Source organism: Xenopus laevis, chromosome 6L (assembly GCF_017654675.1).
Source record: "Xenopus laevis strain J_2021 chromosome 6L, Xenopus_laevis_v10.1, whole genome shotgun sequence".
In the NCBI taxonomy this organism is placed as follows: domain Eukaryota; kingdom Metazoa; phylum Chordata; class Amphibia; order Anura; family Pipidae; genus Xenopus; species Xenopus laevis.
Genome location: NC_054381.1, coordinates 97,918,787 through 97,941,994, shown reverse-complemented (window position 1 = coordinate 97,941,994; position 23,208 = coordinate 97,918,787). Strand labels below are relative to the sequence as shown.

At 38.9% G+C, this 23,208-nt stretch overlaps 1 protein-coding gene across 1 annotated transcript in view; it reads left to right on the top strand.

Annotated features, from left to right (window-relative positions):
* Positions 1-7,084: 7,084 nt before the first annotated feature.
* mylip.L (myosin regulatory light chain interacting protein L homeolog) overlaps positions 7,085-23,208 on the top strand; it is a gene marked incomplete at its 5' end in the record, with an annotated part of 34,268 nt that continues 18,144 nt past the window's right edge. The window contains 3 exon segments of the mRNA NM_001094693.1: positions 7,085-7,113; positions 15,944-16,200; positions 19,344-19,534. Of these exon segments, the coding sequence (NP_001088162.1) occupies positions 16,114-16,200; positions 19,344-19,534 (278 nt within the window).

Below are 23,208 nucleotides of genomic sequence, written 5' to 3'. Positions count from 1 at the left end.
TGAACAATTTCCTTTGTTCCTTTGATTAGGACCATCTCTTCTCCAAGGGGAGATTGTGTATACGGGCATAGGAGACTACCTTCTGGAAAAGCATGCCAGCGAGAGTTCCACGAACTATATTTAACTTGATAAATATCATGTTGATCCTGGAGAACTGTGGTGTCTTGGAGTCAGGAACAGAAAAACAAGTCTGTGTCTGTATTTGCTTGTTCTAAATAAAAAGGAGCAGCTGTGCTTTTGTATAGTAAGCTAATATATTTGACCTTAGTGTGTGTGTATGTGTGACAGTGATAAGGACATTAGATTGTAAGCTCTACTGAGGCATGAGTTAAGGTGAATGACTAATACTCTCTCTGTAAGTGTTGCATTAATATTGTCACTATATACTGTAAATACAAATTATAATACAGGTATGGGATCCATTATCTGGAAACCCGCTATCCAGAAAGTTCAGAATTACAAAAAAGGTTGTCTCCAATAGACTCAATTTTATCCAAATAATCCACATTTTTTAACACTATTTCCTTTTTGTCTGTAATAATAAAACAATACCTTGTATTGTACCTTGTAAGATATAATTAATCCTTATTAGAAGCAAAACCAGCCTATTGGGTTTGTTAATGTTTATATAATTTTCTAGTATACTTTTGTATGTATGTATGAAGATCCAAATTACAGAAAGATTATCCAGAAAAACCCATCCCTTGAGCATTGTGGATAATAGATCTTATAACTGTAGTAGCATCTGATGCTTTTTCACTGTATTTAACTATGTAAGTTTGTTTTCATATATGAGGCATTGAGGCATACACAAGGCATTGGTTCATTGTGCATTGCACTTCAGGAAAACCTACACTGTGCTGAAAATCACATATTAAAAGGAAATTCCTGGTAGGGTAGTTAACAAAATAATGGGGAGGATGGATAGTGTTACATACAATGGGCCAGATTCTATTTAGTGAGAAAAAGTTATCTTGTGGTTTATTACATGAAAACTCATGGACAAGATTCAATTAGAGGAGAAAAAAACGATCACTTAATTCAGTTCAGTTTTTCCTATAGACTTCAACAGAGTTTCCTTTTGATAAACTGTGAGATAAGTTTTTCTGAATTTATTTATTTATCTCAAATTGAATCTTCAAGTGATAAACCCTAAACTCACTGAATTGAATCTGGCCTAATGATGGAAAATAACATTGCTAAAAACTGTAACCTTGGAGGGATACCTACTGGCTCCAAGTCTTAATTCTCTCATGATTTACAATAAACCATCCACACCATTTTTTATTGGCTGGCTAGAAGTGAAAAGGACCATAGCCACATGTATGAAATAAACTGTAGCCAATTCTAAAAATATATGCCACAAACCTCAGTGATAAATAAATGAGTTCCTATGTGCTATTTCAGACTGTTCACTGTGTATCTGCATCTTTAATGAAGCAATCAGATTACAGGACCTTGAAGTGTTCCCTGTAACTATTAAAATGCCTCCCTCCTTCTTCCTTAGAAAACACAGTAATTGACTCCACCAGAGGGTCTCATGCTCGCTGTGTCTGTGGTTAGCTCTAACACTTAGATGTCTTATTCCTCATGCTCTTTTCTTTAACAAATACATTTTTTACATACTTTTGCATTGATTGGCCGTTGCCTATATTTGCACAAGCTTGTTCCTCTTGTTTAATTTCTGTTTGTATCTGCATTTCCAGTTCATCATCCCACTCATTGCTTTCCACATTTCTCTTTTATTTGCCTTGCACAATCTATCTCTGAGGCTCATGAATGATGCACAGTTCTACAGAGATGATTTGGCTTTATGTATCCTACTGTACAACAGCTGTTCCCAAGGGAAATTAGATGCCAAACAGCAGCTTGCAGACCAGAATAATACCAACTTTCTCCAAATGGATGATCCCATTGTGCTGACAACTATAATGCTAAAAAGCCATGCCTTGTACATTACATTTTTTATTCATTACAGATTAATTTACACATCTAGCCAGGTGATATGAGCAGCTTATTTTTAATTGAAAATGTTTATATTTTTTTTAAAAAAAAATTGCTCACAGAGCTTTTCTATACAATAATAAAGCTACGGAGGAAAGGAAAAATAGATGATCTGACCAGCTGTTTCCATTATACCTTATCCAAAAAGCAGGTAAATGTAAAATAATAATTTCAAGATCTATCCACTTAGCAAAAATTTTCACAGCAAATGGGATATGGAGTCTTCCCAGTGTATTACTTACATGTTACATACGACTTACTAGTTATAAAAATGATAACAATTGCAGTGCATAGAGATCAGCACACTGGAAAGATGGGATGTACTAAATCACTATTTTGGGATACAACCTAATCCCAAATCTTTCATGAATAATTTTTCGGAATCCCAAACTGAACTCTAATTTATATTTGTAAATGAAGATAAGGAAGGATTAATAAGAACCATGTATGGAAAACAAATCCAGTCTGGCCAAGCACTTGGATTTGGCTGAATCTGAATCCTGCTGAAAAAGGCTCAAATTCGATGCTTCCCTACTAGTAAGGCTATTTATTGTAAATTAGCACATCAGCCTCACTGGATGCTGGACAGCAACACACACACTGGGTGTTCCTAATAGGAATGACAATTACTATTTGCCTTTTATTATATAAACTGTTTTGCATACTCGTAGCATTAAGTAACTGCTTAATAATAGGCCTAGGTTCTATTTAACATCCTTCAGTACATTGGGAAATAATTTTATTTGACACTAAAAATAAATGTGAAGTTAATTAAGAGAGATGTTGTAGGCGACTTATTTGTTTGCATTTAAATATGTCATTTTCAAAAATAGGAACTATATTCATTTCAAGTTCTGTAAATATTTAGTGTAATATATGGTCATTGCTTATGATGATTGGCGACTGGTAATTTTAATGATGGGGGACAGAAAATTCATTATACATTGTCTTAAACACATAAACTTTTGTATTAATGTCCAAAGAGAGTGTTGGTTGTTTCATTAAAAATACTGTATTGAGCAATAACACGTAGGAAAACCCATTTACTAAACCACAGTCCATGCAAAGTGTAAAATTCAGATACACATCATCATGTTTTTACCCCCAATGTAGCCTCTACCTGAATTCTAGTGTCATTGCACCCAAATTGGTAAATTGCACAAGTTGTGGTGCATGATCTTCATCACTTCAGACTCATGTTTTTAATGAAAGCATTAGTAAGATTCTCTTAAAGGGGTCCCGTCACCCATAAAAATGATTCCAAATCCGATTTTATCATGTTAGTCAAGCAAAATGAACTTTAATTACACCTTCGGTCTGGGAACTCATACTTATAGCAAGGAGGCAGGAGCCATTTTGTGGACACTGTTATTGAAGGGATACTATCATGGGAAAATGTGTTTTTTTTTTTCAAAAGTGCAAACTGATTTTTTTATACAGTAGAACCCCCATTTTATGTTTTTCAGGGGACCAGGAAAAAATAATATAAAATCAGAGAAATTGTAAAATCGGGGAAATGTGATAAAGTACATTTTTTTTCAAGTACTAAAAGAATATAAGCAAAGGAGTCTGTTTTACTTTGAGATACAATATTTACTGTGTTAATAACAAGGGTTAAGCATTTCAGCGCTAATGTTACACTATGGGGAGCATGTGCATGGCCTCTCTGTCAGTCACATACAGGGCCGCCATCAGTGGGGGACAGGAGGGACAAGTGTCCCTGGCCCGGGCATGAAGGGGGACCCGGCAGTGCTGCAGTTTTGAAAAGAGCCGGGCCCCCTTGCGAACACCGAAGCCGTGCGTGCCGCCAGCCAAACAGCCGAAATGCTGAGAACAGCCGAAAGACCCAAAGCCACGAAAACAGCCGAACTCCCGAAGTGGCGAAAAGACCCGAAGTCACGAAAATAGCCGAAGTCCCGAAGCGGCGAAAATATCCGAAGTCACAAAAACAGCCGAAATTGAAGTCCTAAGAGGCAAAAGACCCGAAGTCACGAAAACAGCCGAAAGGAGGCGAAGTTGAAGTGCTGAAGCCATGATTTCAATTCTACTGAACACCAATGTGGGTTTTTGTTTTTTTTAATCCCCTGGCCACCAATGTATTATTTTAATATTTTATAGGCCCCTGCCACCAATGTTTTTTTTTTTTTTAAATTTTGGGGCCCCAATTTTTTTTAACTTGTAAGGGCTGCCCTGGCGCCAATTTTTTTTAAAAAATGTTTGGGGCCCCAATTTTTTTTAACTTGTAAGAGGGGGGCCCTGCCACCAATGTTTTTTTTAAAAAAAATTTTGGGGCTCCAATTTTTTTTAACTTGTAAGAGTGGCCCTTGCGCCAATGTTTTTTTAAAAACATATTTTTTGGGGCCCCAATTTTTTTTAACTTGTAAGGGGGGCCCAGGAACCAATGTTTTTTTTTAACTTATATAACTTATCAATAGCTTTTTATAACTTGTGGGGGGGGTTCTTTTTTTAGCAGTGATGTCTGTGTGGTATTTGGATCGGATGGAGTGGGGCTTGGGTGGAGTGGGCAGGATCTGGGGTGGGGCTTGGATGCTAGCATGGGCGGGGCCCAGGGGGCCCCTGAAAATTTTGTTGTAGGGGCCCCGTGATTTCTAATGGCGGCCCTGGTCACATACACAACCTAAAGCTATAAGTGATCCGGGAAAACATTACTTAAATGCACACTTTGAAATGGATTATAAATTGGTGGGTACTTAAAATCGAGGTTTCACTGTATTTCATTTTGAAATCTGACATGGGGCTAGATATATTGTCAGTTTTGAAGGTGCCCCCAGTCATGTGACTTGTGCTCTTTACTGCTGCACTGCAAGTTGGAGTGATATCAGTTTGTATCTTACTTCACTTCTATATAAAATTTACACTGTACACTGTGTGTTAATGATTGTGGCCGATTATAGGGTTTTGATGTCCATACAAACTTACCCTATTGGTGGATGACAAAATACATAAAATAACACTAAAGAGTGTATGGAAATTTCAGATGGTGCACCAGTGAACATATTCAAGTGACGTTCCCTTTAATGGAAAAGTATTTTTGGGTATTTTGCCACCCATGCAAAAGGTGAGAAACGTTCAGTCTCAGGATATTTGTGTACTTCCCAGGACAGTTTTTGTATAGTAAAACAACCACACCTTTGGCATTACTTATTGCAGAGTAATAATAATAATTTGTACAGGCTCTTTAGTATGAATGAAGTGCCTTCGTATATTAAAACAGGGATGTCTATTTCAATATTCCTGGCACACAATGTGCCAGTCCATACAACACTTTACAGTTAGGAGTGGTTATAATAAGATTTTCATGATAATTAGATTTCTAAATATCTGAGCTAAGCCAGCATTGGGATTTCTCCATAATTGCATAGGTGGTGTTCCAAGGTGTGGGCAAGATAGGCAGGGCTCAAAATGCATGGATATTTTTAGCCAACATTATTCAAAGTTAATTGAAGCAATAGCACTATGATATAATGTTGCTGTATTTAAAAGAACCTGCTTCACTAGCAGTCTGTCATCATATATTGTTTCAAATAGTAAACTTTTATTATTAGCAATATCAGACAGGGACACTGTACTCTCAGTAATGTACATTGCATAACCCTTACTAGCCTTGCAGGAGCACTGGCCCCTTAGGCTGCGGCCATACAGAGCCAAAATCAGCCTGATAAATCAGCAGGCTGACTTCAGCCCCTACCGCAGGCAGTATCCCCCTTTTTTCGTGTCCAGAACCATTGGGGCGGCTCCATCGTGAACACACTCAACGGATATCGGCTCAAAATGCAAAGCCTTGTGTTTCTTTGACAAAATTCGCAATGGTTCTGGATGCAAACAGAAGAGGGAGACTACTGCCAGCGGAAGGGGCTGAAATCTACCCATGTGGCTCTAGACTTAATGAAACCCAGTGTGATTTGACAATGTTCGCATCGCAATGCAGGAAATTTTACATTGTATGATAACTTAGAGCTTGTGCATTGTGTACAGAAAACATGAACATTTTGGTCAAAGGCAAACCTGCAATGTGCCTAGAGAATATTTTGCACATGCCCCATGTAGTATTTCCTCAGTGAAAGGAGATTGCTGCTACGGGGACTCTACCTACAGATAAACACTGGGCAAATGTGCACATGGACAGTAATTGATAGCAACCAATCTTTGCAACCAAGTTGTAAGTTGAATAATGAAAGCAAATATTTGATTAGTTGCTATGGATTACTACCAAGGTGCAGTGTTTAAAAAAAATTGGTGTTGGACTGAGGACCCTTGGCACCAACGGAGGCAGGCCCGGACTGGCAATTTCTGTGTTCTGGCAAATGTCAGAGGGGCTGCTGTAAGTTTCCATAGAAAATCACTATTTACTGGGCTGGTGGGGGCTGTTTGGGCCTCTGTGCACTTGAAATGCCAGGGCCTATTTTGACTCCCAGTCCAGACCTGAACGGAGGACCTTACCTCAAGGGCCTCCCCCCACCACTGACTGCCCTGACCACTGCCAATGATAACATCTGCCACCCCTACCACTCAATGATATCCACATCCATAGATGTGGCCCTGATTAAAAATATATTCTGCATATTTTCCCCTGTAGTTTTTCTTTAGTAAAAGAAAATTTCCAGACATGACATGATGCTGGTCCCCCGTATGACTGGTAATGTCTTCACAGTGTATAGGAAGATGGAGTCGGAGCCACACACACACAATTCTATGCAGTCAAAGAACTTACCCTATTTATTGTGACCGCTTGTGCATCAATATTATGGGGGGCACAACACAATAAATGGCGTAAGCTCCACCGACTGCACAGAATTGTCTTTCATCTTCCTATTCAGACTTAAGCTATGGGCACTGTTGTCAGCCTGTGTAATTTTACAGGCTGAGAGAAGCAGATCTGCTCAGTGCCCCTGCTCCATTGATTTGAATCTGATCAGCCTACGTGCGGTCACACACAGGCTAAGGTCATCCCAAAATAAGCTTACTGAAAACAGCTGCTGACAACAGCCCGAGTGTCCATTTGTTTTTAAATGACCCCCCATTTGAAAGCTGAAAAGAGTCAAAAGAAGAAGACAAATAATTTAAAAAATATAAAAAAAATAATAATGACAACCTGTTGAAATACTGGTGGTTAGAATTGGTCATTCTAGATCTAGAACATAATAAAAGTTAGCTTAAAGGTTAACCACCCCTTTAAATCATACACCGAGAAATCACATTGAAATTATTTGGAGCTTTCTTGATGATTTATTATAAATTCCATACTTGATTTTTTTTACAGTGGAAATCATGTAACAAAGATATTCCTTTTTTTTAAAATAACTCTCCTTAAAATACTGCAGTCATCATAATCATGTAAAAGCTAAAAATATGGCCTTGGTTCAGCTCCACTGGCTAGGGCCAGTGTCCTCTTTCAGTCCTAGTAACTAATTACATAAAGCTAACAGGTGGTTATATTTGTACAGTAACACGTGCTTCTCGAATCCAAGCTGAGTGTACAGGACAGGAGTGTGGATTAACACAGTAACAATACAGTCACAGGAAAAAAATATTCCAGGAATGCTTGCATCAGTGGTAGACCAGGGAGAAACAAAGCCCCTATATTCACGTACCAGTGGCATCAGCAGAAGGTGTTCTGCATTTGGTGGTGTTGCAGTAGTGCATTTTGGCCCACTACAAAAAATAACCTCTTTTGCAAACATATACTAATGCTGTATATCACTCAGGGCCTTCTTCTATGGCTCAATCAATTAGTGTTATATTCAATTATATATCCCATGCCATAGCTGCAGTTAATTATTTCCTGTAACTCATTTGGGCTTCTTTTTTAATTTCTCCTCATCATCACGCTATATTAACAGGTGTAGCCCATAATGTACATTTTTATTGGGGTATCTGAACTTTCCATTAGTAAGGCCCTGGGAAACAACATTAGTAGTGTTCAGTAAGTAAAGTAATCAGATGGTCTCTGATTTGAAGATGATCATATGCTTTTAAATGTGTATTTATATTGGTTTAGTTTGCTATTTGCCATTTTTTCTAAATTCTACTGATTTCCAGACAAAATGCCTGGGATTAAATACATTTTAATAATAGCAAGGGCTTGCTTTTAGCATTTTCTGCTGCATTTATCCTCGTCATGATATGTAGGAACTGATCCATTTTATTCACCCAGTGGATGGGGATCAATGCTGAATACAAAATTGATTTACCAAAATAGATCAAGCATTTGTCTTCATGGCCATAGAGATGAACCGGAGCAATTATTGCAAGCTGTGCTATATGATGGAATGAACCATGTGACTACAGTTGCTCGACATGCTTGTGGGAACAAGTGCACAAGCTCTTAAAAGGGAAAGGGATTGGGCATATGCAATATGAGCAACAATGACTGAAGGGCCAGTTTTTGTGCCACAAGCTCAATGGTTTCTGTTATTTATGATGGGAACTGAAACAATTTCTTATACTTTTGTCGCACTCTGCATCTTGCACAGAATGCATAATAAAAAGTTGACCTGCAACAATGGCAAAAATGCAGCTGTTGTGCACTACCATGAGGTGTTGGAGCCTTTTTTTTCAGGTTTCGCTTTTCTGAAAATCTAAATGAAGCTGAAAAAAATCTGAATGCAACTCTATCCTTTGCAGAGGTGACTTTGGGGCTGCCACCTGTGTCCACACCCACTATTACAGATCTCTTACTCTCAGATTGGGTAAAGGGGAAACCATTGTTTGTGGAGGTTCACATTGTGCACTAAAAGAGACACATTTCTGGTTTTAAAAATAAAGTTTGAGTTAAAATTATGAAGGGTGACTGATAGCCACCCCTGGTAAAATTACACCAGTGGCAAAAATGCCCCTAGTCATCATGATTGTAGTAAGGTCTAAGCATTTTTTAAAATTTATTGTATAGTCATTTTTTTGTTTCCTTTCCTACATTAATCTGCTAGCGTTAGCTCTCTCCTCACTAAACTGAAATTTAGATCACAGTGTCAATGTAATATTCAATTATCTAAAAACTCATCCTTGCTATAACTCTTTTATAAACAAATAGCAGGATATTTAAAGCAGTCTTGATGATAATAGTTATAAAAGTAATAATAATATAAGCATATTAATATTGTGCTTATCCTAAATCATATCTAAGTATTTTAGATTGCATACCCACTGAAATGGATATTTCAAGCTTGCACAGTTAATACTAGAATTCTCCTGCTATTAGAGAAGACCCCTGTGTTGCAGAATTTGTAAACACCTTTCCTGTAACTGTAACCTAAAGGAGTGCCTTCTTATTCTTTGTACATCTGAGAACATATCCCTCAAAGAGAGCATCCCTAGTTTTAACAGCATTTAAATAAGATAACTGATCCATTCTAGTCATTAATTTAGTATTTAATTTGTAGTCCAGTCCATCATTATTCTTCCTAGAAAATGCTACCCAAAATTGTGTATTGTGTAATCTAGATTTCAGATTCTTTTAAAAATTATTGTTTTTTTTTTTCATTCTTATGGTCCATTTTCTATTTCTATACATACTCTATACTCTATGCACATAGCTGGCAAACCATGAATGCTGCTCTTATAGCCACAAGTACCATATAATGACCCTTGAGTGTTGCTGTTAGATACATAAAGCAACATGAAACATTAAATTCATCACCTCTAGACATTTGATTTTTTTTAAAAAAGAACTACTAAAAGAAACCTGATCACCAACACTACAAACATGCAGGTACCTTTAAAACAAGGAGGTAAAGGGGAAGCAGTTTATAGTAAAGGAGATAGTCAATCATTACTACAAACTAGACTTAATGAGTTTCCTATTCTAGTTATATCCAGCTGATCTTTGCCTTTAGGGATTCATAATTATCTGTTGTACTCTATCTTCATACAGAGCTTAGGTATTTCCCAAGGGTGTCTGGAACAAGCACTGAATTTACACAGTGGGGTTTCCAATTGAATATTCACAAACTTTTCATGCCATTTAAGAATCTACCGTATATGTCACACTGATGAAAACAAGAGCAGGAACTCCCACAAGGCTAGAAATGACCAGTTTTATTTTCAGAGATAGAATGGTCACCTTTTTTTCTATATTCTAAAAGCATGTGCCATGGCTGGTCTGGGGGTAGATTTCAGACACCAGGTGCTTGCCTGAGGGTGTATTGTAGCTTGCTGAGCCCAGAGAAAGAAGAATGTATTCATACTAATTGCAGTTATCCTTCCAGGACCCCAGGCTAACAAAAGTACATTGTATTTTTCTAACAGTACTGTGCACTGCTAGCTGGGCAGGCAGTATCCAATTTTAGACTACCACTTGTGAGTCGTAACTACGGTCATTAAATGGGCACAAACTCATATGGTCTGCTTTGCTTAGATTCCAGGAAATGTAAATTGCGGTATCCCCCCATTCACCAAATCATCTTTACATGACTTGAAAAGCCAAGCAAATCAAATCAACCCAAACTGTAAGTTGTAATGTAAATCCCAGAAACCTTTATAAAAGCCTTATGGACCCTGTTGAGAGGTCTGCAGCTATTGGTGATATGTTCCTGTACAGTAGGCATAGCTTTATTTATCCATGCAGAATACAGTGAATGGGAACGTTTGTAAAAATGAAACATATTTAGTTGGAAATGTAGTGCTTAGCTACTGTCAAAAGATGCAGCAGAAAATAAAGTAATCTTGATTGGCTATGCCTTTGTCTGTATTCAACTAATATTCATAGTCATTCTGGGTATACTAAGTAAGTACTAATGTAAAAATAACTAATGTATTCACAGTCATTCTGGGTATACTAAGAAAGTACTAATGTAAAAAAAACTAATGTATGTATCAAGACAGGTGGCACAAAAATCGCAAAGTGATCTATTACATAAAGTAGTAAAGAACATGACACATATAAATATAGCTATAGCATCTATTTGCCATGCTACTTACCACGCCCTCATGAGTAAGTCACTTGGGAGACTTGTGTAATGTAGTCTGCTTTTCAAGCAATATTCTGAACAGAACTCCTAATAAATGACTAACTTCACTAGTTATATCAACCAATTTGCACGTTAGAAACTGAAACGTTTCATCTTATTTCCACAGATGTCCAATAATACTAGATAGCTCTTTAAGATACAGGTATGGATCTGTTATCTGGAGAGCCATTATCCAGAAAGGTTTGAATTACGGGAAGGCCATTTGGACTTTCTGATGCCACCCCCCAGCCCTAACATTCGGAACTTTTGCAAAAATAAAAATCATAATTTCATGTTTTAAAATTACCAGGAGTGCCTTTTGCCATCCCTGGTAACTTGTGGGCTGCTGTCACCAGAGGCCTCATGGCAGCACTCCTACTTAACATACTTTTTGCCTTTTGTTTAAATCAATGTTTTTTGTTATTTCTTTAACTAAATGGGGAAAACAGGAAAATTGGAGCTACTCCCTTTTTGGTCCTTGCAAGGCAGATAATAAGATAATTGAACAAAAAAGGGAAAAAGTATGACCCATAGTATTGCACTATCTGTATAGCACGGTTTCCCAAACCGCCCTTCCGCCCTTCCGCCCGTTCACCAGCACCAGCCCATTCCCCGTTCCTGCCTAACAGTTAAAAAATGTTATTAGAAGCGCCTGACGCGCGTTTCGCTCGCCAACCTGCGAGCTTTGTCAAAGGCCTTTGGGCGGAAGGGCGGAAGGGTGGTTTGGGAAACCGTGCTATACAGATACGGGCTTAATGTATTCCGCTAGTCGGATACTTGTGCCTAGCTCCTCTGTTCAACTCTAAGGAAGGGAGGTGTGGGAAGGAAGCGGGTAGCGTAAACAGTACCGACAGGTCGCTCCTCCTCTTGTCACGCTAACAGGGTCAAACCAGTCGGATACTCATACATGGCGCCTTGACTTAACCTCAAAGGAGGGGTGTGCGGGAGGAAACGGGTAGCATACTCGATACCGGGAGGTCGATCCCCCTATGGTCACGCCGACACTCTCTCACAGTTGCGCTATAGAGCATGGATACGAGGGACGACCTGAGCGGGCATTGAAGTTTGGGTTCGCTAAATCCCCTCTCGTTACAACCTTACCTGAGTTGTTACTATACTAATCAATCCCATGTGGTTACATATCGATGTATAACTAGCTTATAGGTATAAGTGTGTGTTGCCATATTTTGGCCTAACCATATACAGAGGCCACATACTGACCCGCAACACCGTTCGGTCCGTCCGGTTTACCCACATACTGTGGGTCACCAGCAACCTGCTGCTATTGAGAATATAGTGGGGAAACAGTTAAAACTGTGAATACAAACCCACTTAACTATCTCAATTTACCGTTTATGAGCTGCTGACCTCGTGTCTATTCAGCTTCCATACCTAACCTTGTTTTTAAATATTTTAATATCCATTTTTTTCGTTTCATATCATTTTTAGTTGGTTAATAAATAAAAGTTATGTTTTATTTATATCTTTTTGGGATCTCAGATTAAAAGAGTGGGTAGGTGCAATACTATGGGTCATACTTTTTCCCTTTTTTGTTCAATTGTATATACCTTATGACCTTGCACACCACTTAATGTTACTAACCTCTATCAATGGATGGTGCTACCTACCTTTTCTTTGAGATAATAAGATAACCAGTTCACAGATAATCCCCTGCATAATGGACTCCTGCAAACAAAACAGGGTTTAGGGCATGGTTTATATACTGGTAATATTATTCTGTACCTCTCAAAGCTCAAACATGTAGTATATTAATTTTTCTCTGTTTGTCCTGTTTAGCTAATAAATAATATAAACCATAGAATATTATGTTATCAAAAGGGTGGTTCAGCTTAGTATATTATAGAATGGTTAATTCTAAGCAACTTTTCAATTGGCTTTTATTTTTTCCTTTTAATGGTTTTTGAATTATTTTCCTTCTTCTTTTCGCTCTTTCCAGCTGTTGAATAGGGGTCACTGACCCCATCTAAAAAAAACAAATGCTCTGCAAGGCTACACATTTATTGTTATTGCTACATTTTCTATTCAGGCCCTATTCATTTTCCAGTCTCTTATTTAAATTAATGCATGGTTGCTAGGGTTATTTGGACACCAGCAACCAGATTGCTGAAATTGCAAACTGAACAGATGTTAAATAAAAAGCTTAATAACTCAAAACCACAAATAATAAAAAATGAACCCCAATTGCAAATTGTCTAGATGTTTAGTACAAGTCCTATTCATTGTTCTCATATTGCATAATGGGGTATACTGCTCCTCTGTATAGAAGTATAGTTTGGACAAGTCAGGTGTGCTTCTTTTGGCAGCAGGTACCCAGCTCAGCGGTGCAGCTACAGTATAGAATAAACAGACCACGTAGATGGGAGGTAGACCAGGAGCAACAGAGGACCCACAAGTTGGGCTGACACACAATTTTGCATACAACCTGCAAAGTGAGCAGATTTATGGTGACATATTATGATGATAGGAATTACACATACATATATAAAAGAGTATGTTTGTTTTGTCCTGAGCTACTTATGTGCTAAAGTAATTAGAAGCAGCATTTCATTATTATACTGAATGGCAATAATTGCACCAATAAACCAGGAAACTGTAATTGATTGTGGTACATTTTATGGCTCTCTCATCTTCTTTTCTGGCAAAGGACCTAGCTATACTATATTTCTTTCCTATTAATGTTGGTGTCAAGCATCTGTTTTACTGTCCAAGCCTGTAAAACGATGGCCAAGTTGCAACCCTACAAATTATGCCTAATCATCAAAGGTCTTTATTATTTTTAGGTTTTGAAATTCTTGTCCACTGGTGATGTGCAGGTTCACCTGAGAGTCATGGGTCAAGCAGGTTTGGGTCACCAAAGGGGTCTGCTTGCTGGGGTGGGTGGCGGGTCTACTGCTTGCAGGTCAGGATTTACATGATGGACACCCCTAGGCCTGCTGCCATTCGTCACCCCCTCCCTTTTATCAGCTCAAATTTTCATAATCGGGACCAGAGCAATGGGGATTGGCGCACAGGAAACTTAAAAAAACTATTCTATCTCCTGCATCCCCAGTGTTTCTGAAGCAATGTCGATGTGGTTTGGCAGCATGCCACCCCCTAAAATCTTGGTGGCCTCTCCACAAATCTGGGCCTGACTGCTTGTACTCCAGGAGTGTAATAACAGCCGGGTCTGCAACCCCTCAGGGAGGTGTCTTTAGCGGGGGGGGCATCTTGCACCCTGGCCCAGGCTACATTAGGTACGCCACTGCTTGTACTTATGTGCCTGCATCTAAAGCTGCCCATAGATGCAAAGATCAGATCGTATGAATCCTCAATTCGTATGATTTTAGGACCGTGTGTGGAGAGTCCCGGCATTTTTCATCCCACGGAGATCAGTCGTTTGGTCGATCGGCCAGATTAATAGATTTCTGTTGGCTGCCGATAATTTCTCTGCATGTATTGCCAATCGTACGATTTTTAAAACTGTCACCAGCTTTGTCGGACATAACTTTTGTACAATTGCTGTCAGGTGCAGAACATCGGCTGATCTGTTCTTTTACTACTTTATGTGATCGGAATGGTTAGTAGCAGGTCGGGAGATGGGGGAGTCCGATCAGTGGCGTAACTAGTTGTTACTGGGCCCCATAGCAAATTCAATTTAGGGCCCCAAAATATTTATATGTTGGCCTATTTTACCAAGATATATTAAAAATGCTAATTAATTAGGGTCTCACTGGGCCCCCTACACTCCTGGGCCCCCCTGCAGGGTCTGCTTCCTCTATAGTTACACCCCTGAGTCCGATCGTTCGAGGATTCGAACGATCGGATCTTTGCATCTATGGACAGCTTTAGCCCTTTCGCCGGCTTCTTTCCTGCAACCCCGTCAGTGATGTCACCAGTGGGTTTGGCTCATTTGTAGAACATGAGGAATCAATTTTTGATGGGTATGGGTTGCTCAAGAGCCTTCTTTTATTTTTATGATTTCCCCCTATTAATAACTTTGGCATCATGCAACATTTTTACTTGCCAGGCCAATAAAACACTGGCCAGGTGGCCATGGCAACCTTAGTTGGGGTAAAGTTTTTCCCACATATGCCTATTTTTTTGTGCATGATAAAATACTGCCTGGTTAAATAATGGTTACTATGTACCAGGTCCAGACTGGCATATGCCAGAGGGGCTGCTGTGTGGTCCCATAGAAAGTTACCATATAGTGGGCTGGTAAGGGCCTGTTTTGGCCTATTTTGACTCCCAGTCTAGGCCTGTTATGTACTACTTCTCTTTCTAGTCAGGCCCTGTACTATTCAGCTTCTGGTCTCTTAGCCGCCTGGTTGCTAGGGGAAATGGTTAATTTAATCTTCCCCTTTTTAGAAGTACTAAAATGTACTGAATGTCAGAGCTAAGTAATGCAGCTGCCCTCACAGCCAATACATATAAATAACAACATATTAGCATGCATGTCCCACATGGTTCCATAGCTAATTAGCTATCTTGCCCACCACACTTACACTGGCTCTTTATTCATGAGTGTATATTTTTGTATGCTTTATTAAGGAATTATTTGTCATGTCAGCACATTTTCAAACATAGAAAAAAAAAACCTCAAGAGCCACAGGTCACGTGATATTAAAAAAAGCCAACAATAAGCATTAGTTTAGATTCTGGTCATAATGTATCAGAAAAGAAGAATTAAAAAAAAAAAGCAGATGAAGGAGCTGGTACTGCACATGGAAAGAGCAACGAGCGCCCAGCACAGTGACACGTCTGTGTGTGTACAAAAGCGAGACAGTACATGCTGTAACACCATTCCCGCCCGTCACCGCTGAAGGTCCTTTCCTAATACAAGCTCCGGGCTCCGGTTACAGTATTCTAGCGGCTAGAGAACCAATAAGCGTGCGGGGCGTGTCTCGGCGAGGAGGCGGGCATAAGCAAAGTACAGGCAGGAGGAGGATTGTATCAAATTATTGATATGTTTGTGCGGATGGTGCTGGAAGAAGGCGCCGTCCTCCTACGCGCTTTTTCTACATGCAGCTACAGACACACACATACAGGACACGGTTAATCAGGAACCCCAGAGACAACACGGGCGGCTTTCTGTTAGGGTTCAGCTGAAGGAAAGGAGCCGGGCATCACCCCTCGTATTGCCATGCTGTGCTATGTGACGAGGCCGGATGCGGTGGTTATGGAGGTAGAAGTGGATCCGAAGGCGAATGGAGAGGACTGTCTCAATCAGGTAATTGGGTCGGATACGTGACTCTGGTGCTGGTGTTTATACAACTAGATTCCCACAGGCAGACAAGTTTCCCGTTCATCAGTCTATGGGGCCGGCGCACTTTTCACTTCTCACACTTGTTTGTTGTCTGTTTTGGAGGGAGCCCTGTGATCCCCAGCACTTACCTGCCTGTGTGCACAATAACAGCCCCTCCAGTCTACATCCCTGCCCTCCTCTATCTTACAGCTCCTCTATCAAACCTCTGAGGCCCCTTCTTTTATTTGCAACCAGACAAACACATCAGCTGAGAAGGGAAGAAATGCCAGCACTTTCCCTGCATATATGTCCTGGGCTCCCTGTGACTGGGTGAAAATAACTTTCAGTCTAACAGTGCTGGGCTCCAGCTTGGCATAAACAATTGCTCAGTGTTAATCTTCTTATTTATTTACTGAACCTGCGCTGGTCTGACTGTTTTGTTTGTGAATCCTGTGGAAAGGTAAATGTGGTGGCTCAGTGGCGTTGTGTTAGCAGTTACCTGCTGTGGAACCTTTGTCGTCATTGTTATAGGCGACACAGTGTTGATTGATCTATTATGCTATAAATCTAAGAGAAAGCGGTGATCTTGCTGTATATGTGTGGGTAACTGGAGAAATAAGAGCAATAAATGTGCTGTAGTGCAGGTCCATATTGATACCAACATTCATATCATCATATCTTTCTGCTTGTCAATACCACCCTGCCCCTCAGTGTTGCACCCGCTATATTCTCTGCTGTGCATTGTGTCTGTTTTATTAAATGTATATTCCTTTCCTTTAACATCTTCTCTCCTTCTCTGCACTACAGATGTCGTCATGTTCAAATTTGTGCAATTCCCTGTTTATTTGTACTGCTAAATGCTATAAGATCGAATCGTATAATAGTCATAGATGTTGTTGGGATTTCTAAATTCTACATTCTGATTGCTTGGCTGCAAGGAATTTTCTCTCATGTATTTATATGAGGCACCTCCATTCGCAACCCCTAGAACTTTCTGCAATTGAAATGGAAACATCAGTCTCTTCCAATTTAGCGGTGATTCCTTTTAAAGGGGCTGTTCACCTTAAAACACTTTTTTTCAGTCCAGTTAGTTTCAGACAGTTCACCAAAAATAAAGACTTTTTCCAATTATTTTCTGTGCTTCTAATATTTAAGTGTAAAGTTGCATTTTTCTAAAGCTGGCCATAGATGTTGAGATTTTTAAAAGATCCGATCATCATCGTGAGACCACGATTATCTCGGAACGATCATACGATCGTACGAATTGTCCATCAACTAAAAAGACCAATTTGCCAGGAAAACAAAGTGGAGCTGCCTGCTTGGCCCTGCAAACATAGATAGATTGCAGTGGGACTGATAAAGATTTTTGAACTTGGCCGATCAATTTCCTGACAGATGTCGGCCGAAAAATCGTAAGATGTTCGATCGTTTGAATCCCACTAACCACACAATAATTTTGAAGGATTGGTCGGACTTCGCTAAAATCGGTCGTTTAGCAATAGAAATCTTTGCGTCTATGGGGACCTTTAAGCAGCTCTGGGAAGGGGTTGCCGAAAGGTAGATCAGTAGACCTGTAGTTGGTGATCAGTAGATCTCAAGACTCTTTCAGTATACTGCTTGTCTAAATCACCCTCCTGTTTTTTTCTTTTCATTCAGATATTTATTCTAAGTTTACATAAGAAATATATGTTTAAAATATTGTTTTTTTAAAATATTCTCTTATATATCAATATAATATTTGTCGTTTTTTCCATGGAACAGAATGCTAACTGTGATGTTATGGTGTAGATCATAATGGGACAATATCACTAAAAGTAGACCCCGCATTGGTAAAGTATGGGCACTACTGCTGTAAACTGTTCTAAGTTGATACATTTAGTTGATACATTTCTTATTTTTGTCCCTGCTGAGCAGACTCCTTGAGCTTCATTAAGATTTCAATTAGAATTGATACAATAGTTTCTAATACTCCAGAGATGCTGCTGAGAAATGTATCAACTAAATGTTTCAAAATTATAACTGTTTAGAGCACTGGTCCCCAACCAGTAGCTCGCGACCAACATGTTGGTCACCAACCCCTTGGGCTTTGCTCTCAGTGGCAGGTGCTTATTTTTAAATTCCAGGTCTGGAGGTAAATTTTGGTTGCAGAACTGTAGTGCCAAACAGACCCTCCTTTATGCTGGCAATTCACATAGAGGCTACCAAATAGTCAATCACATCCCTTATTTGGCACCTCAAGGAACATTTTTCATGCTTTGTTGCTCCCCAACTCCTTTTACATCTGAATGTTGCTCACAGGTAAAAAAGGTTGGGGACTCCTGGTTTAGAGTCTGCACCTGAATTACTAAGCTGCCAGACTGAAACACCAGAGACAGGGACAGGTTCCTATGATTGACCTCCCCCCCGACAATACATTTGTGTTAATTTGTGGAAGTTCAGTTAATATTTATGTACCTTTACTACATAAGCCCAACTGAATGAGATGAACACATGTTAAAATGAGGTGCAAGTTTTCCATCAAATGTATTGCTAGCACTTCTTGTCACTGAATGCAGTGATAAGATAAGGTTACTGACGTTGCTTCATATTTATAATATTTATTTATTTCATATTTATATTCACAACATAAGGTGTTGCTGCTTCAGTAGTATGGAACAAAATAACTTTCTATTCTGTGGCATTAAGTAAGAGATACAACATTAAAATGATGTATTACATATAATAGTTTAGGATTGTTGTCCTTTAGTTACTATATTGCACAACCCACATTGACTGCTTTATCTAGTATTTGTTCCAAAGCAAAGAAGGCTGCTCAGCTTTATGTCTTTTATCAGTCACTTTATCGTTAAATTGTCTGAAAAGTAAATATTGCAAGTAATCCATCTGTTACTACTGTTTTTCACAAGTTTCTTTGCCTTAAAAAAGTTGTGTTTATACATTATCTGTTGCAAGTTCGCAAGTTAATGCCTTGTATCTTCAAATCAAATGTTGACGGTAAGAAAGTAAGCATCTCTTCACCTTTAGAGTGGTGGCACATGGGGATATATACTTTTGCTAAATGTTTGTATACTAGACCATATCTCTGTGTGATTTCTGAATGAAGTATTTTATTTCTCTGTATTTCTCAGGTTTGCAAAAGGTTAGGGATTATTGAAGGAGATTACTTTGGACTACAATTTAGTGGTAACAAAGGAGAAAATCTATGGCTGAATCTCCGAAACCGAATATCGCAGCAGATGGATGGTCTGGCGCCTTTCAGGTTAAAGCTAAAAGTGAAGTTCTTTGTGGAGCCACATCTAATCTTGCAGGAACAGACAAGGTAAGAGACAGAGGAGGCTGCCATTTGTGGGTAAAGTTGCTGTGACATGGACTATGGTCAAAACAGTTGCAAGAAAGGCATGATTGGGCATTTCAAATATATGTTTGTTAAAAATTGGCATTGGTTTTAAAGTTATTTGTAAATGCAATGGCTTTTTAAAGGAGGATTAGGGTGCCACTATAGTGAATTTGTCGAGTAAACAAAAATGTTGACAAGTTATTGTTAACTTGATGTTTAATGATTTTCTGACATACAATTTTTCTCCAATTTAAACACCCAACTTTTGCTACATTGTTTCAAGAGTCAGAACCATAATTTGTCTGTCCTGAAATATTTTTTGCAGTGACACATGCAGTCTGTCCTATAGTAACCTCAAATACCAGACAGTGTTATTGTTGGTTATTCAGAACCACAAGTACAGTACAGCAGGAAACTCCCTCCCTCTTTAACAGGATCAAGTTTTTTACAGCATTAGGTGCCAGATTACATTGTGTTTTTCTGTTTCTTTTACATATGTATAGCTTTACAAAGGCATTTTTAGCTTTCTGTTCCTAATGGCAATCTGTTTCTTAACCAAGCCAGATACTGATACTCTATACTGGCATACATGTCATGTTTTTATTTAAGCAACTTTGATATGCAAGTCCTATCATTCCTTATTTCTTAAGAAACATTAATATTTTATATTTTTGGCCATTTAGAAGATATCTATAGGAACATTGAGGCGGTTGGGTAAAAGTAGTAAAATGGTCTACTTAAACTCCTAGTTTTGCAGGGGGAATATACATTTGTTTTAAATATTGTAATTGTAAAGGCATATAACACCTCCATCACAGAGTCAGCAATTGCTATTGGCAAAGTCTTTTTTTATTTAAAAGAAATGACTGCAAGTGAAAAACTGCAATTTTGCCCTCTGTGTGTCTGTAATGACAACTAAATTTATCAAAGTTCTGTGGCAGAACTTATACTTAGAACTATATATATATATGTATGTATATATATATATATATATATATATATATATATATATATATATATATATATATATATATATATATATATATATATATATATATATATCTCCCACAGGGAAGTTTGGGGGCTGAAGAGTCCATTTAATGTGAGTTATATCTTCCTAGGACCAGATGACATTATAACTTCATATTTAGAACAGGGAATATTAGTGTTTTGAGGGTAGGATGGGGGGTATTCACAATTCTTGTGAACACACTTGTGTTTTTTTTTTCTTTTTTAGGAATATGAATAGTCCCTTAACTCATTTTTATACAAGGAAAGAAAATATGGGCATACGATAAGCAGCACTGCTGATTAGACTGCATTACCACGTCTTGTTATTCCTGTTAAGCCTCCCACAGATATTTTTTATGATGTTTGCTTAACCATTATGTAGTGTCATTGGGCTGGAATTACTCTAGCTGCTTCTCATAAACTGGAATTGAGCTAGTTACCTGTGGTAATTCTTCATCTTCCTCAAGTTACCTTTACAAAAGGAGATGGTAAAATATTTTTATCAATACATTTTTGCCCTCTTTGTATGAAACCGAGAACCGCAATCACTTAATAAATAAATATCTAACCTGCAGCTCCCAGTACAGACAGAATCTGTAATCCACTGCAGACTTGGAAATCTCTGTCAACTCTATGGGGCATATAAATATATAGAAACGGTAAACACAACTTGTAAGGAGAGAATTCCACAGTTTTGTGCATTTGTATAAGGCTGGAATTCTTTTGTGGTAACATGCCTCTTTTAACTTTTACTGGCTGGGCTTCTATGTTTCCTTTTTTTTTTTTTTTCAACCATCACTTGCACATACTTGTTATAAAATAACTCTATATAAAAATGTTATCGGGTATTTCATTCCTTGAGAAAAATGAGGGCATATTTATATATGTCCACAAGTGCCTTGAGCAAAGTGCAGTTTTGGATGCAATCACAATAGTTTATTTTTCCAGAATTTCAGCCATCATTGTGGTTGCAAAAGGGGCCTTTGCTCTTCCTGCAGATGCGCTGTGCCTACCGCAACTGTGTTTGAATTGCAAAACGTATGCAACTGCGCATGTGCTTTGTCACAGGGAGGGGAACCCTGGAGCTACTGCCTGGTTCAGAGCTGGCGGTAGCTCCAGGGTTTTCCTGTATTAATAGGTGCAATAGCAATCGAATTCGAACAGAAAACATGAAGGACTGAGTAGCAACGAAATGTAAGTGCAAGGAGCACATTTTGATGCAGTACCTTTAATGAGAGTGGTTTCACACACAACTTACTTCGGGGGAAATTGCAGGGCCTGCAACTGCACTTGCGGGCGTTCTATGATGTTTTGTTTACTGCAGGTTGTACAGCTATAGAAGTATAGTATAGTTGTAATATACATTTAACCTCAATTTAAATCCCCTGAAGTCTTTCCACATTTTATACTGTTTTTCCGCCATCATTATATAGTGGATAAAACATTTCCCTGATTTTACATTTTCCCAAATTTGACGCAATTTTTTCCCCTAAAAAAACTTAAAATGGGGGTTCTAATATAGTATAGTTGAGGTTAACACAGGCACATTAGAAGGTGCAAGCCCTGTCAGCAATATATATAGTAGTAAAATTGCCAGACAAGTATGATCAAGCAATGAGCTAGTCTGTTAATCGGTGTAATAGCTGTACATATCCTGCTGGAAAAGGCACCGTGGCTTGGCTTCATGGTGGCAGTTGAACATTCTCCTACTACAATCTGTTTCCTCCCTTAAGGTCCCCATAGACGCGACGATTCTTCTTGCCGAACTACCGATTTTAGGGAAGCCCGACCAATTATCGTGTGGTTAGTGGTATTCGAACGATCGTACATCTTACGATTTTTCGGCCGACATCTGTCGGGAAATTGATCGGCCAGGTCAAAAAATCTTTGTCGGTCCCAGTGCAATCTCTCTATGTTTGCAGGGCCAAGCAGGCAGCTCCCCTTTGTTTTCCTGGTAAATTGGTCTTTTTAGTTGATGGTAAATCGTTCTGAGAAGATCGTGGTCTCACGATCAGGATCTGATCTTTTAAAAATCTCAACATCTATGGCCAGCTTTAAGCAGGTTTTCCTTCAGCAGCTACTGGCATGGTCTTGTAGTTTAGACCATATGTTTATATTCCCTTGACCTTATATTCTGCCACTCATGCTGCCCATCCAACTTAATAAACTCTCCCTACCCTCTGTCTGACCATCATCTACTCTCCTTTCAGATACTGCTTTCACCCGCACCTTCACAACCATCTCTCTCTACCCATACGTACAGAAACCTTAATGCCTTTGAACCACAATTATCAACAGTATCAGCACAATCCATATCTCATATTAATACTCTCTCCTGTCCCAATATGGCAGCTTCTCTCTACAACGATGCCCTTTCAACAGCACTTGACTCCCTTGCACCTTCTACCACCCGTCACAGCCGGCCAGCTAAACCCCAACCCTGGCACACTAGTGTAACACGGTACCTCAGAAGATGTAGTAGATCAGCTGAGCGACGATGGAGAAAGTCACGAACTGATCCTGATTTCATCCACTTCAAATTTATGCTCTCCTGCCATAACCGAGCTCTATCATTAGCCAAAGAACAATACTTCTCTTATCTAATATCTACTATGTCCTCCAAACCACAGCAGCTGTTTGCCACA